Here is a 14,921-nt window from a genome sequence, read left to right as displayed (position 1 = left end):
GGTGCTGCCTGTTCCATACCCCCCCTACTCCTCATCTAGCCTTTTAGGGGTACAAACAATAGTAATTGGGGCCTAGTGTGGTTGTGTACGTGCGAGATACATACACTTTTTTTGATCATATTTCCTATTCCGCTATTCAATAAAAACCTTTGAGGATCAATTGAATTGCGGGATAGTCTGTGTCGGTACGTGTGAGAGAGATCCACCTTTCCAAGTTGTTGGGGTTCATCTCATACTTCTGAAGGTTTGAGGGTGCTGCCTGTTCCATACCCCCCCTACTCCTCATCTAGCCTTTTAGGGGTACAAACAATAGTAATTGGGGCCTAGTGTGGTTGTGTACGTGCGAGATACATACACTTTTTTTGATCATATTTCCTATTCCGCTATTCAATAAAAACCTTTGAGGATCAATTGAATTGCGGGATAGTCTGTGTCGGTACGTGTGAGAGAGATCCACCTTTCCAAGTTGTTGGGGTTCATCTCATACTTCTGAAGGTTTGAGGGTGCTGCCTGTTCCATACCCCCCCTACTCCTCATCTAGCCTTTTAGGGGTACAAACAATAGTAATTGGGGCCTAGTGTGGTTGTGTACGTGCGAGATACATACACTTTTTTTGATCATATTTCCTATTCCGCTATTCAATAAAAACCTTTGAGGATCAATTGAATTGCGGGATAGTCTGTGTCGGTACGTGTGAGAGAGATCCACCTTTCCAAGTTGTTGGGGTTCATCTCATACTTCTGAAGGTTTGAGGGTGCTGCCTGTTCCATACCCCCCCTACTCCTCATCTAGCCTTTTAGGGGTACAAACAATAGTAATTGGGGCCTAGTGTGGTTGTGTACGTGCGAGATACATACACTTTTTTTGATCATATTTCCTATACCGCTATTCAATAAAAACCTTTGAGGATCAATTGAATTGCGGGATAGTCTGTGTCGGTACGTGTGAGAGAGATCCACCTTTCCAAGTTGTTGGGGTTCATCTCATACTTCTGAAGGTTTGAGGGTGCTGCCTGTTCCATACCCCCCCTACTCCTCATCTAGCCTTTTAGGGGTACAAACAATAGTAATTGGGGCCTAGTGTGGTTGTGTACGTGCGAGATACATACACTTTTTTTGATCATATTTCCTATTCCGCTATTCAATAAAAACCTTTGAGGATCAATTGAATTGCGGGATAGTCTGTGTCGGTACGTGTGAGAGAGATCCACCTTTCCAAGTTGTTGGGGTTCATCTCATACTTCTGAAGGTTTGAGGGTGCTGCCTGTTCCATACCCCCCCTACTCCTCATCTAGCCTTTTAGGGGTACAAACAATAGTAATTGGGGCCTAGTGTGGTTGTGTACGTGCGAGATACATACACTTTTTTTGATCATATTTCCTATTCCGCTATTCAATAAAAACCTTTGAGGATCAATTGAATTGCGGGATAGTCTGTGTCGGTACGTGTGAGAGAGATCCACCTTTCCAAGTTGTTGGGGTTCATCTCATACTTCTGAAGGTTTGAGGGTGCTGCCTGTTCCATACTCCCCCTACTCCTCATCTAGCCTTTTAGGGGTACAAACAATAGTAATTGGGGCCTAGTGTGGTTGTGTACGTGTGATATACATACACTTTTTTTGGATCATATTTTCTATTCCGCTATTCAATAAAAACCTTTCTAGGGCAAGATCTTAAATTACAGAAATATGAGGAGACCGTCAAATAAGGGCCGTGGCCTGGGTCGTGGTGCTGCTGGTAGAGCTCCTGTTGCAAGGAGAGGACATGGTCGATCTGTGCCAGCTACACGCACAAGTGAAACACCTTCCTCAAGTGTGAGTAGGCGACAGAACCTGCATCAGTATTTGGTAGGGCATCAAACGCCCCTAGAAGTGATGAGGCCAGAACAAGTTGAGGCGATAGTAGATTGGTTTGCTGCTGACAGTGCCTCCAGTTCCTTCACATTGTCTCCCACCCAGTCTACTGCAGAAAGGTCAGAGTTGGCACCTGCAGCCAATGTCCAACCGTCTTTCACCTCACCCCCTTGCAAATCAGGCCAGCAGTCTGAGCCCCAAGCCATACAGCAGTCTCTTATTCTTTTTGAGGACTCTGTCAGCAGGGTTTCCCAGGGCCATCCACCTAGCCCTGCCCCAGAAGTGGAAGAGATTGAGTGCAGCGATGCCCAACCACTTATTTCTCAAGATGAGTACATGCAAGGATCATCGCAGCACGTCTCCGATGATGACGAAACGCAGGTGCCAACTGCTGCGGCGTTCAGCATTGTGGAGACCGACAAGGAGGGCAGGGGTGAAGACTGGGTGGAAGATGATGTGGAGGACGATGAGGTCCTCGACCCCACATGGAATGAACGTCATGCAGGTGAACTGAGTAGTTTGGAGGAAGAGGCGGTGGTCGCACAGAGCCACCAGCACAGCAGAAGAGGGAGCAGGGTGCAGAAGCGGAGCGGCCGTGCCCTAGACACTACGCCCGCTACTGCCCAACGCAGCAAGGGAACGAGCGCACCAAAGTCAGCTCAAAGGAGTTCTCTAGCGTGGAAGTTCTTTAGAAAATGTGCTGATGACAGGACACGAGTGGTTTGCACCCTGTGCAATCAGAGCTTGAAGCGAGGCATGAACCTTCTCAACCTGAGCACAACCTGCATGATCAGGCATCTAAGTGCAAAGCACGAGCTGCAGTGGAGTACACACCTTCAAAACCAAGAAACGTCTCTGGCTCATCCTGCTTCCTCTTCTGCTGCAGTCTCGGCCGCTCCAGCCACATCTGTAGTGATACCGGCACCTGCCACCCCGCAAACAGACGATCTGTCAGCAACACCACCACCTGGGTCACCAACAACCATCTCCACAATGTCCCGTGGAAGCGTTCAGCTTTCCATCTCCCAAACACTTGAGAGGAAGAGGAAGTACCCCCCTACCCACCCGCGATCCCTGGCCCTGAATGCCAGCATTTCAAAATTATTGGCCTTTGAAATGCTGTCATTCCGTCTGGTGGAGACGCACAGTTTTAAAAACCTTATGTCGGTGGCTGTCCCACAGTACGTCGTGCCCAGCCGCCACTACTTTTCCAGGCAAGCCATCCCTTCCCTGCACAACCAAGTGGGGGAAAAAATCAGGTGTGCACTGCGCAACGCCATCTGTGCCAAGGTCCACCTAACTACGGATACGTGGACCAGTAAGCACGGTCAGGGGCGTTATATCTCCCTAACGGCACACTGGGTAAATGCAGTGGCGGATGGGCCTGAGGCGGATAGCAATTTGGCGCATGTCCTTCCACCACCGAGGATTGCAGGGCGCTTCAGTTTGCCTCCTGTTCCTAACTCCTCCTACTCCGCTTCCTCATCCTCTACCGCCTCCTCATCCGGACAGCGTAACACCTTCACCACCAACTTCAGCACGGCCAGGGGTAAACGACAGCAGGCAGTTTTACAACTTGCCTGTTTGGGGGACAAACCACACACCGCGCAGGAGTTGTGGAGGAGCATGGAACAGCAGACAAATGAGTGGTTGCTGCCAGCGAGCCTCAAGCCCGGCCTGGTGGTGTGCGATAACGGGCGAAATCTCATAGCAGCTCTGGGCCTAGCCGGTTTGACGCACATCCCTTGCCTGGCGCATGTGCTGAATTTGGTGGTGCAGAGGTTCCTTAAAAACTACCCCGATATGTCAGAGCTGCTGCAGAAAGTGCGGGCCGTTTGTGCGCACTTTCGGCGTTCTCACCCTGCTGCTGCTCGCCTGGCAGCGCTGCAGCGTAACTTCGGCCTTCCCGCTCACCGCCTCATATGTGACGTGCCCACAAGGTGGAACTCCACCTTGCACATGCTGGAAAGACTGTGCGAGCAGCAGCAGGCCATAGTGGAGTTTCAGCTGCAGCACGCACGCGTGAGTCGCTCTGCGGAACAGCACCACTTCACCACCAATAACTGGGCCTCCATGCGAGACCTGTGTGCCTTGTTGCGCTGTTTTGAGTACTCCACCAACATGGCCAGTGGCAATGACGCCGTTCTCAGCTTAACTATCCCACTTCTATGCCTCCTTGAAAAAACAATTCGGGCGATGATGGAAGAGGATGTGGCACAGGATGAGGAGGAGGAGGAGGATGAAGAGGTAACATTTCCAAGGCTTTCAGGGCAGTCATTCGCAAGGGGCTCCGAGGGTGGGTTCCTGCACACGCAAACGCCAGGGACGCAATTGTCCAGCAGGGGCACAGTTCTGGAGGATGAGGAGGATGAGGAGGAGGAGGAGCTGGAGGAGGAGATGGAACCATGTTCACAGCAGGGTGGCACCCAGGCCAGCTCATGGCCATCACTGGTGCGTGGCTGGGGGGATACAGAGGACACGGACCATACACCTCCCACAGAGGACAGCCTTTCGTTGCCTCTGGGCAGCCTGGCACACATGAGCGATTACATGCTGCAGTGTCTCCACAACGACCGCCGAGTTGCCCACATTCTAACTTGTGCTGATTACTGGGTGGCCACGCTGCTGGATCCCCGTTACAAGGACAACGTACCGTCCTTAATTCACTCACTGGAGCGCGATCGCAAGATGCGCGAGTACAAGCGCACGCTGGTAGACGCCATGCTGCTGGCATTCCCATCTGACAGCGGGGCCACAGTGGAAGCACAAGGCAGAGGAGGAGGAGGAGGAGGTCGCCAACGCAACCAGGGCACCGCCAGCACCTCAGAAGGCAGGGTTAGCATGGCCGAAATGTGGAAAAGCTTTGTCAGCACGCCACAACAAACAGCAGCACCAGCAGCTCAGATGGAACGTCTTAGCAGGAGGCAGCATTTTACCAACATGGTGGAGCAGTATGTGTGCACACGCCTACATGTAGTGAATGACGGGTCTGCCCCCTTCAACTTCTGGGTCTCCAAATTGGGCACATGGCCTGAGCTTGCCCTTTACGCCTTGGAGGTGCTGGCGTGCCCTGCAGCCAGTGTATTATCTGAACGGGTATTTAGCACGGCTGGGGGCGTTATAACAGACAAGCGCAGCCGCCTGTCCAGAGACAATGTGGACAAGCTCACGTTCATTAAAATGAACCAGGCATGGATCCCACGGGACTTTTCCGTACCTTATGCAGAATAGCAATGGATACCGACCTTACCCACCCATTGTTCCATTTTTGCTCTTTCTCACTCTTTTGGGGTGTACCCTCATTTAAAATTTGTGAAAAGAAGCAGTGTTGGCTACCTCGTCCTCCTCCTCAGGGCCAGATTAATGTAGGGGCTATTGGAGCTGCAGCTCCAGGCCCCTACCTTTTATATAGGCCCCGGGTTGGCCATATTCACTGTTACCGCTCTTCTGTCACTTGTAAACACAGAAGTCTGGCTTCTATGCTCGCTTCCCCAGGCAGCACCCTCAGAACCTCCCCACACAGCGTGAAGGCCGGACAAGGAGGGACAGTTGGCGATGCATGGATGTGTTTATGGGCTTCAGAGACAGCATCCCATGTTGAATTAGGCATGCATGGCTGCACCCTTCCTCCTCTGGGTGCATGGCAAGGCACGGCCCTTAAGGCCCTTCAAAATCCTCAGCACCAAGCCCATGATGCTGTTAATCCGGCCCTGGTCCTCCTCCACCGCCGCTTCCACCTACACCGCCCATAGGTGTGCGCAGCCTATTGCATTAAGGTGTGCACCCCAAAGTTGAAATACACATGCATGTGTTTGCCAGCAGGGAGAGTAATGTATCGGGGCCATGTACCTGTAGGCAAGGAGAAATAGAGCAGAGCAGGTCCCAGGGAGATCTTTCCCATCTCCTCACTGGCAATGCTATGTGCCCTAGGTGATTAGGGTGTGCCCAGGCACACCCAGCACACCCTGTGCGCACGCCTATGTCACCGCCACATCCACCACCACCTCAACCTCCCTCCTACTCCATATGGGCCTCGTCCTTCAGAGATGAAGAAGAACATTGTTTTATTTTTCTGTTTTTTTTTGTTGTTTTAAGTTATTTCCCTATCCACATTTGTTTGCAGAGCACTTGCCATGCTCTTAATTACGTTTTGCTGCCATTTGCAGCACTCTAGCCCTTTCCTTTGGTGTTTTAGAGCCATTTTAGTGCCTTAAAGTTCGGGTCCCCATTGACTTCAATGGGGTTCGGTGTCCGGGAAAAGTTCGGTAAAAGTCCGGGACACGGACCCGGACTTTTTTTTAAAGTTCGGCCGAACCCGTCGAACACGGACATCTAGGTGTCCGCTCAACCCTACTCACGGGAACTTTATTATATTGGACCTTTTGCATTTTGCACAATATATAATTTTGCACTTTTATATTTCATATTTATTTGTTTTTTATTGCATGTCTATATATCACTTATTCATCTATGTTGATTATTTATTTTGTGGAATTTGGTTTACTGCTTCATTTATTACTGATCCATTTAGGTTAGTCATCTATTTATTTTTGTGAAGTTTTTTCCATATTTGGTTCACTGCTTGATAGTTATCATTTGTTTTATATTATTTGCGCAACACTATTTATTTAATTTATTATGTTTCAGCTGACATAGTTTACATAAGTGTATAAAATGTCAGTGAGCATCGATTAACTTCATTGACATTTTTTTTTTAAAGAAGAACCCTTGTCCTTTAGTTTAGTTTAGTCTAGCATGCCCACCCATCAAGTTTTTGTTTCCAATTTTTTGGTAAAAAAATATCTTTTGTGTTTTGTGCTTTTACCAGTTCTTTGCCCTTTTGGGCAATTACCACGTTCTGAATGTACAAGTAATCCATTTCATTGGAGAGCAGTTCTGATAGGAAATCATTCAGTTCTCATGGTGGCTTAGCATTTTACTGTAAACAGCAACAGCCAGTAGTGGAAGTAGATCAAATAATTTAATCCTGTGTTTTGGATTAGCTGTCTTAAGCCGGGTACACACGGGCCGAATGTCGGGAGACATCAGCCGGTTAAAAACACAAAAAAACAGCCAAAACTCCTTTGGCAATTGGTACGAAGTGGCAAACACTCATACCTAAGCTGTGGGATGAAGATTGGGAGGAGGCGTGCTCCTCTCATTTAACTGTCTCACTGGGTATTAATAACAAACTTATTATATTATACATGTTGCATCAGTCATATTTAACCCCAGTAAGACTGCATGCTATGCATCATATTCCAACGTCCGGGTGTACTAGATGCACCTATCAAAGTGCTTACTTTATACATGTCATATGGCTATGCCCTGGTATAGTAGGCTATTGGAAGAGAGTAACTGCCATATTATCTCTAATTATTTATATTCCAGTGCCATGTACTCCACAGATATGTTTGCGTGGTATATTAGATGAAGAACAATGGTAAAAATATGCTAGAGTATTGCTGAGGGAAACACTGTTTTCCGGCCTGTAAGGCAATTGCGATTAAATGGAATCAATCTGCTCCAACATCTACCCGTCAATGGATTCAGATGGTGAACCAGATACTTCCTTATGAAAAACGTATTTTTGGACACAGAGGTTGCCCTAACAAATATAATAAGTTGTGGGAACCTTGGTGTTCGTCTACTCTCACTACTGCTACTATATGAGGTATTCACAATATATACTTTATCTATGGGTTAAAATGTGTTTATACCTGTGTGCTTTGTATAGAATTACTCTGTACCCAATCTCTCTCTACTTGGCTACTGAGTAATTTGTCACTACTATTCTCTATCAGGACTGGCTCTCTTTATATATGCAATTGTGGACATGTTCTGTATTCATGTACTGAATTTTGTATTCTTCATGCTCCTGTTGAGCGTATTGGTTATTATACCAAAATGTTTTTCTTCTTTTTTTTTTGCATCTTGTCAATAAAAAGAGTTAAAAAAAAAAAAACAGCCGACATGTATGTCAGTCTTTCCAAAAGAAGCCACCTGCCGTTCATGGACAATGGCAGAGGATGCTAATCGAAGTGTTCTGACAGGGGGGTGTCCCCCTTTCAGAACTCAACAGCTCAGCAGGGGAGATTGCTGCACTAATATCGGATCATTAGTACAGTGTCCCTGACCATAGCTGACAGTGCAAATTTTTTCCTGCAACCATGGGGGGGGGGGGATTTCCCCACTGGGAGAAGATGTTCCCGCTGAGAGAAGACAGTGATTATTGCTAGTGGCTATGGCAGCCGCTAGCTGTAATTACAATTAAAATACGGTGGGCTGGTCTATTGATCGATCAACTTGGGTACATTCAGCCTGCCCATACACCGTTAGAATCTCGGACAGTTCCTGCTGAACTGGCCAAGATTTGAACCATCTATGGCCAGACTAATGCTGTTTTCCTGATTATTGAGCTAGGAGTACCTTATTTATTCGATTTTGAAACTGAACGCTTGGTGAGTTGTGAACTTTGATCCCAGTGAGAGCTTGATGTCAAAGTTTCTAAGAGTAAAGAGTATTTTATTGACACTCAGTTGTAAAGTAGTGTTTTGTCTGGAATTCTAGTAGTATTGCATGTGGTATTATTGCTTAAGCAAGCCATAGATGATTAAATTTTCTTTTCCTCACGGGTTGCAGAAAGGAAAATCCTTTTACTCCCCCATCAACACAATCATTGTTGATAAGGGAATACCTCCCGCAGTGCTATTGTGTTCTGGGGAAAGGGGGGGGGGGCGCAGAGAGCGTTCCCAGCTTGCAGAACAGAATGATTACTGCTAACGGCTATAGCCGCAGGCAGTAATCGCATGCCAAGAAACCAACAGACGGGTTGTACTGAAATTGATCGATGGATCTACTGCATGCAGTACATCCCGCCTGCCTATAAGTGGATCAAATCTCGAGAATCGATCCATGTATGGCTGGCTGCCTCTTTAAAGTAAAAACAGTGTGCAGATATGGACCTAGGGATAGGGATGCTAGCAGTTGACTTAGCCCACTAGAATCTACCTGTAACTAAAATATCACTTTTGTGTTGACTGGCCATTTCATTTTCGGTTGCTGCAATGCTGCAACCATTACAGGGGGATCAAACATTCCTAACTGATGGAATGATGGATGGATTCACTCTAAAATAAAAGATTCCAGTGTGAGATTCAATTAACAGGATGATCGCATTTGGCGTAAATAACAATATAACAAGGCAAGTGGGGAACATAAGAACCCTAAACTTCAGAAGGGCAAACTTTCCAAAATTGTGCTCATTGATGGAAAGGGTAAACTGGGACCAAACCCTGGGATCACTGACCACGGAGGAAAAATGGGAATGCTTTAGGAACATATTAAACAAATGCATCTTGCAGTGCATTCCTATGGGAAATAAATTTAGAAGAGACAAAGCCAAACCTGGCTGTCTAAACCGTAACGTTAAAAATCTTATTAGGGGGAAAAAAATGGCCTTTAAGAAATATAAATCAGAGGGCACAGTATCGGCTTTCGAGCAATACAAGGAGGCAAATAAGAAAAGTAAATACGAAATCAAAATGGCTAAAATCAACTTTGAGAGATAGCGTAGGATAGTAAAAAGAACCCAAAGAAATTCTTTAAATATATCAACTGCAAAAAAGCTAGGGCAGAGCATATTCCACACATAATTAACGATGATGGGAGGATGGTTACAGAGGACACTGAAAAAGCAATCATGCTGAACTCTTTTTTTTCTCGTCAGTCTTTACATAGGAAAAGGAGGGGTACACTGACCACGACTGTATGATTAGTAGTAATACACAGGTCTTGCCGCTATAGCTAACAGAGGGTGAAATCAGGAAAAGGCTGGATAAAATTAACACAAACAAATCACCAGGCCCTGGTGATGCGTACATCCGAGAGTACTCAAAGAACTCAGTAAGATTATATCTAGACCACTGTTCCTGATCTTTTGCTGACAGTATTATGACAGATGTATTAGGACAAATGTACCAGGGGATTAGAGGAAAGCTAACGTGATACCGATATTCAAAAAGGGGCAGAGGCATATCCCGGGAAATTATAGGCCTGTCAGTCTGACATCGATAGTATGTAAACTTCTGGAGGGGATGATAAGGGACTATATCGTAGAGTTTGCTAAAGACAACAACATCATCAGCAGTAATCAGCACGGGTTTACAAATGGGCGTTCTTGTCAAACCAATCTCTTAACATTCTACGAGGAGGGGAGCTGTGAGCTAGATAGGGGGAGACCAGTGGATGTGGTGTACCTGGATTTCTTTAAGCGCTTAATTTATAAAATAAGGTCTGCAGGTATCAACCGCAGGGTTTGCTCTTGGATATGGAACTGGCTAAAAGGGTGTGTCCAAAGGGTGGTAATAAACAGCGCATACTCAGACTGGTCTGAGGTGGTAAGCGGGGTCCCCCAAGGCTCAGTCCTGGGACCTACCTTGTTCAATTTATTCATAAACAGCATTGAGGATGGGATCAGTAGTTTGATATCAGTTTTTGCAGATGACACAAAATTGGGCAGGGCAATAACTGCACAGCATGAAGCAGATATCCTACAGAATGACCTGGACAAAATAACAGTGGGCAACGACATGGCAAATGAGGTTTAATGTGGAGAAGTTTAAGGTTTTGCACTTGGGGACTAAAAACATAAAAGCACAATACACTATAGGGGGGGATCCCTTGGGGGAATCAAAAATGGAGAAAGATCTGGGAGTCTTGGTAGATGATAGACTAGGCAATAGCATGCAATGTCAAGCGGCAGCTGCCAAAGCCAGCAGAATATTACCATGCATAAAGAAAGGGATGTATTCCAGAGATAAGACTATAATCCCTCCACTTTATAAAACTCTGGTCCGACCACATCTTGAGTATTCTGTCCAGTTCTGGTCGCCAGTCCTCAGGAGGGATGTGTTGGAGCTGGAGAGAGTCCAGAGAAGGGCAACTTAACTAATTAGGAGATTGGAGGACCTTAATTATGAAGAGCGTCTGCAATCGCTTGATTTATTCTCCCTGGAGAAGAGACGCCTGAGAGGGGACATGATAGCAATTTATAAATATCTCAATGGTGATCTGGGCATAGAAAAACAGCTATTCAGTCGAAGGGATTGCACGAGGACTCGAGGGCATACAATGCGATTAGAGGAGAAACGTTTTAACCTCAGGCAACATGGGGGGTTCTTTACTGTTAGGGCTACAAGATTGTGGAATTCTCTACCACAAGAGGTGGTTTCTACGGGAAGTATGGTGGCTTTCAAAAGACTCTTAGACGTACATCTCAAGGATCAGAACATTCAGGGGTATGTGAGATGATTACGGCCACACACACCTACACAGGTTGAACTGGATGGACTATTTTCTTTATTCAACCTCACCTACTATGTAACTATGTAACTAATCCTTCAAAAACTAAGATTTTAGAAATGAGATCTTCTATTTAGAGACTATACACAAATGCCCTCAGACACAATTTAGGTGTTTTCTATTTGCATAAAAGTATTGAAATAAACATTGTGTGGTTCTCTTAGGATATTTATTTTAACTTTCTTTTTTACAGCTCCTTTTTTGTGCCATCCAAACCTCTGGATACGATATGGAGCTGTGGGGTTTATTACTACAGTAGCTCAGCAGTTAAATATTGCTGATGTTTACTGTAAATTGATGCCATACCTTCATCCTTTCATTACTCAGCCTATAATTCAGGTATGTCTCCTGCAGCACAATACCACATTGTGTATGTACTTTTTTCTTTACTTTCAGTCGTTTGCCTATTTTCTGTTGAGTCATTTACATCTTTTCTGTTTACAGATAGACCAAGGCATTGTGTTGTCACTTACTAAAAAGTGCACTCCAGTCAAATATAAAAATTAAACCTTGAGACTCAGTTCACATTGGTGCGATGAGGGAACCCTGCAAATCCACTGCGGGTTTCCGTATTGCACCCAACTCGCAGGAAGTTCACATTGCCATAAGCAAACCGCTGGGAGTGTCAATACTAGGTTAATTAAACCCCCAGATCAGTTCGCATATCGCAGTGTGAACTGTCAATTCAGACAGGAATCGGATCAAATGGGTGTTCACACTAGGGATTGACCGATTATCGGCAACACCGATATATCGGGGGCCGATATGCACTTTGCCCGATATATCGGGATCACCCCCTGAGGTTACCGATATTGCCGATATTTCAGGAAAGTGCTGTACCGGAGTGATGCCTGCAGCTAGAGGCATTACCCCAGTACCGGCGTCCATAGCCGACAGTGGGCTGTCTTGTAATGACAACCGATGCGGCTGAGAAGCCGCTCGGCTGTCATTACAAGGAGCGGGAGGGGACGCCCCCCCCCTCCCGCCACCTTCCGCGTGTCTCCCGTCCCACCGGGAGACCCGGGCATCCTACCTGCATGGCTGCCGAAGAGAAGACCCGATCAAAGCCGCATTCGGCTCTGATCAGGTCTCCATGTAAAAAACCCAGAAGTGATGTCATGACATCACTTCCGGGTACTCGGCGCCAAATTAAAAAAAATGACAGCATTCAAAACAGCCAAAATTATTTTTTTTAAATGTCCGAAAATATCGGCCGATATCCCATGACCAAAATATTGGTATCGGCATTAAAAGAAAAATGATACTAGCACACCCATGCGATCCGATTCTGGTGCCGACCAAAAAAGGGTCCTGCATGACTTTGGTTCGAATGCGATGCAAATTCAGCCATACAAATTCAGCCATACAATCTGTATGGCTGAATTCGCATTGCACAGACATCGCATGTGATTTGCATAGCAGTGCGGTGCGAATTGCATGCGATGTCTGTCATTGCACTAATGTGAACCGAGCCTGAAATGCATACAGAGAGCATAACCTACCTATTTTGTAGTTTAGGTTTTTATTTAGGCTTTGTTGTATTGCATTGGCGTCTCACTCCCGTTACGTCAGTAGTCTGGAGATCCTGGAACACACCAAAACTACTTCGAACCCCCAAACATTTTATATATTTTTGTAAAGCAGAGCTCCTAGGGAATAAAGTGGTGGGTGTTGCATATTTTTATGTAACGTGATATCTGTGCAGTGGTTTTTCAAACACACTTTAATGAATTTTAATACACAAAACACAATGTAATACCCGAAAGCTTGGTAAAATATGAAAGATGATGTTGAGTAACTAGATACCAAGCATCTCGCACTTAAAAATTGCATCTGCCCTTGGAACAACTTCAAACTACAGCACCTAAAAATCTCCATAGGAACGCTTTAATGTATGTACAGGATACCAATTTAGAGTTAGATAGGGGGTCTGGCGCTAAAATTATCTCTCGCTCTGACATTTGTGGCAACATCTCACATATGTGGTGCAAACGCCGTTTACTTATGCATGCGGGACCTTCATGCGCGTTCACATTTGTACAGGGGAACAGGGGCGCTTTGAATTTTTTCTTTTATTATTTTTATTTAATTGTTTTTTGTACACTGTATCTTTTATTTTTTTAGCTCTTTTATTGCTTTCAGAAGGAATGAATATCTCTTGAAGAATAGCATGGGGTCTATTAGACTCCATATAGCTCCTCTGGCCTCCAAAGCATCTGATCAAACCAAGATCAGTTTAAATAGATGCCTGTTCAAGCCGGTAACGACTTGTTTACATGGTAGAGCACAAAAAAAAAATTGTCAGAGGTTTCATCTCAAGGGGAGACACCAGCACACAGTTGAAGAATGAAGATTAACAATTATTTATTTGTAAAATCATCAATGTTTTGGGGCTGCACAGGGTCCTTTCCCCAAGCTGACACAGGTGTTTAAAACCATTCTCTACTAAAATGTTTTTGGCATTAGGTACACTTTAGGAAAGTATAAACCTACTGCCCTACAATGTATAATAAAAAAATGTACCCAACATAAGGCTCCTTTCACACGGCCGCTCCGTGTGAAAGGTCCGCTGCGGGACTTTTTCTTTTTTTCTTCCACGGAGCGGATGACATTTCTGTCATCCGCTCCGTGTGCCCGCATATCATCCCATCCGTTTGCGGATGATATGCGGACATAATGTATGTCTATGGCACTGCGGATGTCAGCGGATAACACCGCTGACATCCGATTTTCCTTCCTTTCCGTGTTTTACAAGGAAAGGAAAAATGGGTTCTGTTCCATTTGTAAAAACGGAACAGAACTGAATGGAGGAAAATCGGGTGTCAGCGGGTGGTATTCCGCTGACACCCGCAGTGCCATTCACTTACATTATGTCCGCAAATCATCCGCAAACGGATTGGATGATTTGCGGACACACGGAGCGGCCGTGTGAAAGGAGCCTAAGTCTTTTCCTTTTTATTTTTTAAAACTTGTTTATATCCTTTGTAATCACCCTCCTTATTCCTAACAGATAGACAAAGAAATTGTTCTACTGAGTGTACTTAAAGAGCCTGTAAGCCGTTCAATTTTTGACTATGCCCTGCGATCAAAAGACATTGCAAGCCTCTTTAGACATCTCCACATGCGTCAGAAAAAGAGGAACGGTACTCTTCTCGAGTGCCCTCCTCCTGAAGATCCAGCTATTGCTCAGCTCTTGAAGAAGCTTTTGTCACAGGTATGACTATGTTTAATGCTAATTTTTGTAGTTTGTGTTTTTCTACAGATTAACTTCTCCTAAAGTGATTCTAAAGGCTCAAGGTTCTATTCATGAAGGTAGAAAACTTTCTTTGTGCAGCAGCCCCCCCCCCCCCAGTACTTACCTGAGCTGCATCACAATCCAGCATTGTGCATGAGAGCCTTGGCTCTCCACGAACTCCCCTCCTCTGAGGAGAGAGAGGGGGCAGGGCCAAGCTAAGGCTCTGTGTGTGAATGAACACACAAAGCAGCTGTTCAGGAGCGAGCCTGCTAGGGTGCCCCCATTGCAAGCGGTTTGCGGAAGAAAGGGGCCAGGAGCGCCAGCGGGGGACCCAAGAACAGAAGGATCGGGGATTCTCTGTTCAAAACCATTGCACAGAGGGGGTAAGTATGAAATGTTTGTTATTTAAAAAAAAAAAAAAACTTGCCTTTTAATATTACTTTAACTTTTCTCTTTTTTATTGGCCTTTGCC

The 14,921-nt window shown here is 45.6% G+C and overlaps 1 protein-coding gene across 1 annotated transcript in view; it reads left to right on the top strand.

The window, feature by feature from the left end:
• PIK3R4 (phosphoinositide-3-kinase regulatory subunit 4) overlaps positions 1 to 14,921 on the top strand; it is a 107,777-nt gene that overhangs the window by 43,104 nt on the left and 49,752 nt on the right. Inside the window, exons 8-9 of the mRNA XM_082258059.1 lie at positions 11,408 to 11,553; positions 14,225 to 14,428. Coding sequence (XP_082114185.1) covers positions 11,408 to 11,553; positions 14,225 to 14,428 — 350 coding nt within the window. The remainder of the gene's footprint in view (positions 1 to 11,407; positions 11,554 to 14,224; positions 14,429 to 14,921) is intronic.

This window comes from Pelophylax lessonae (assembly GCF_965119305.1).
Source record: "Pelophylax lessonae genome assembly, chromosome: 5".
Lineage (NCBI taxonomy): Eukaryota > Metazoa > Chordata > Amphibia > Anura > Ranidae > Pelophylax > Pelophylax lessonae.
This window is presented reverse-complemented; position numbering and strand designations above follow the sequence as displayed.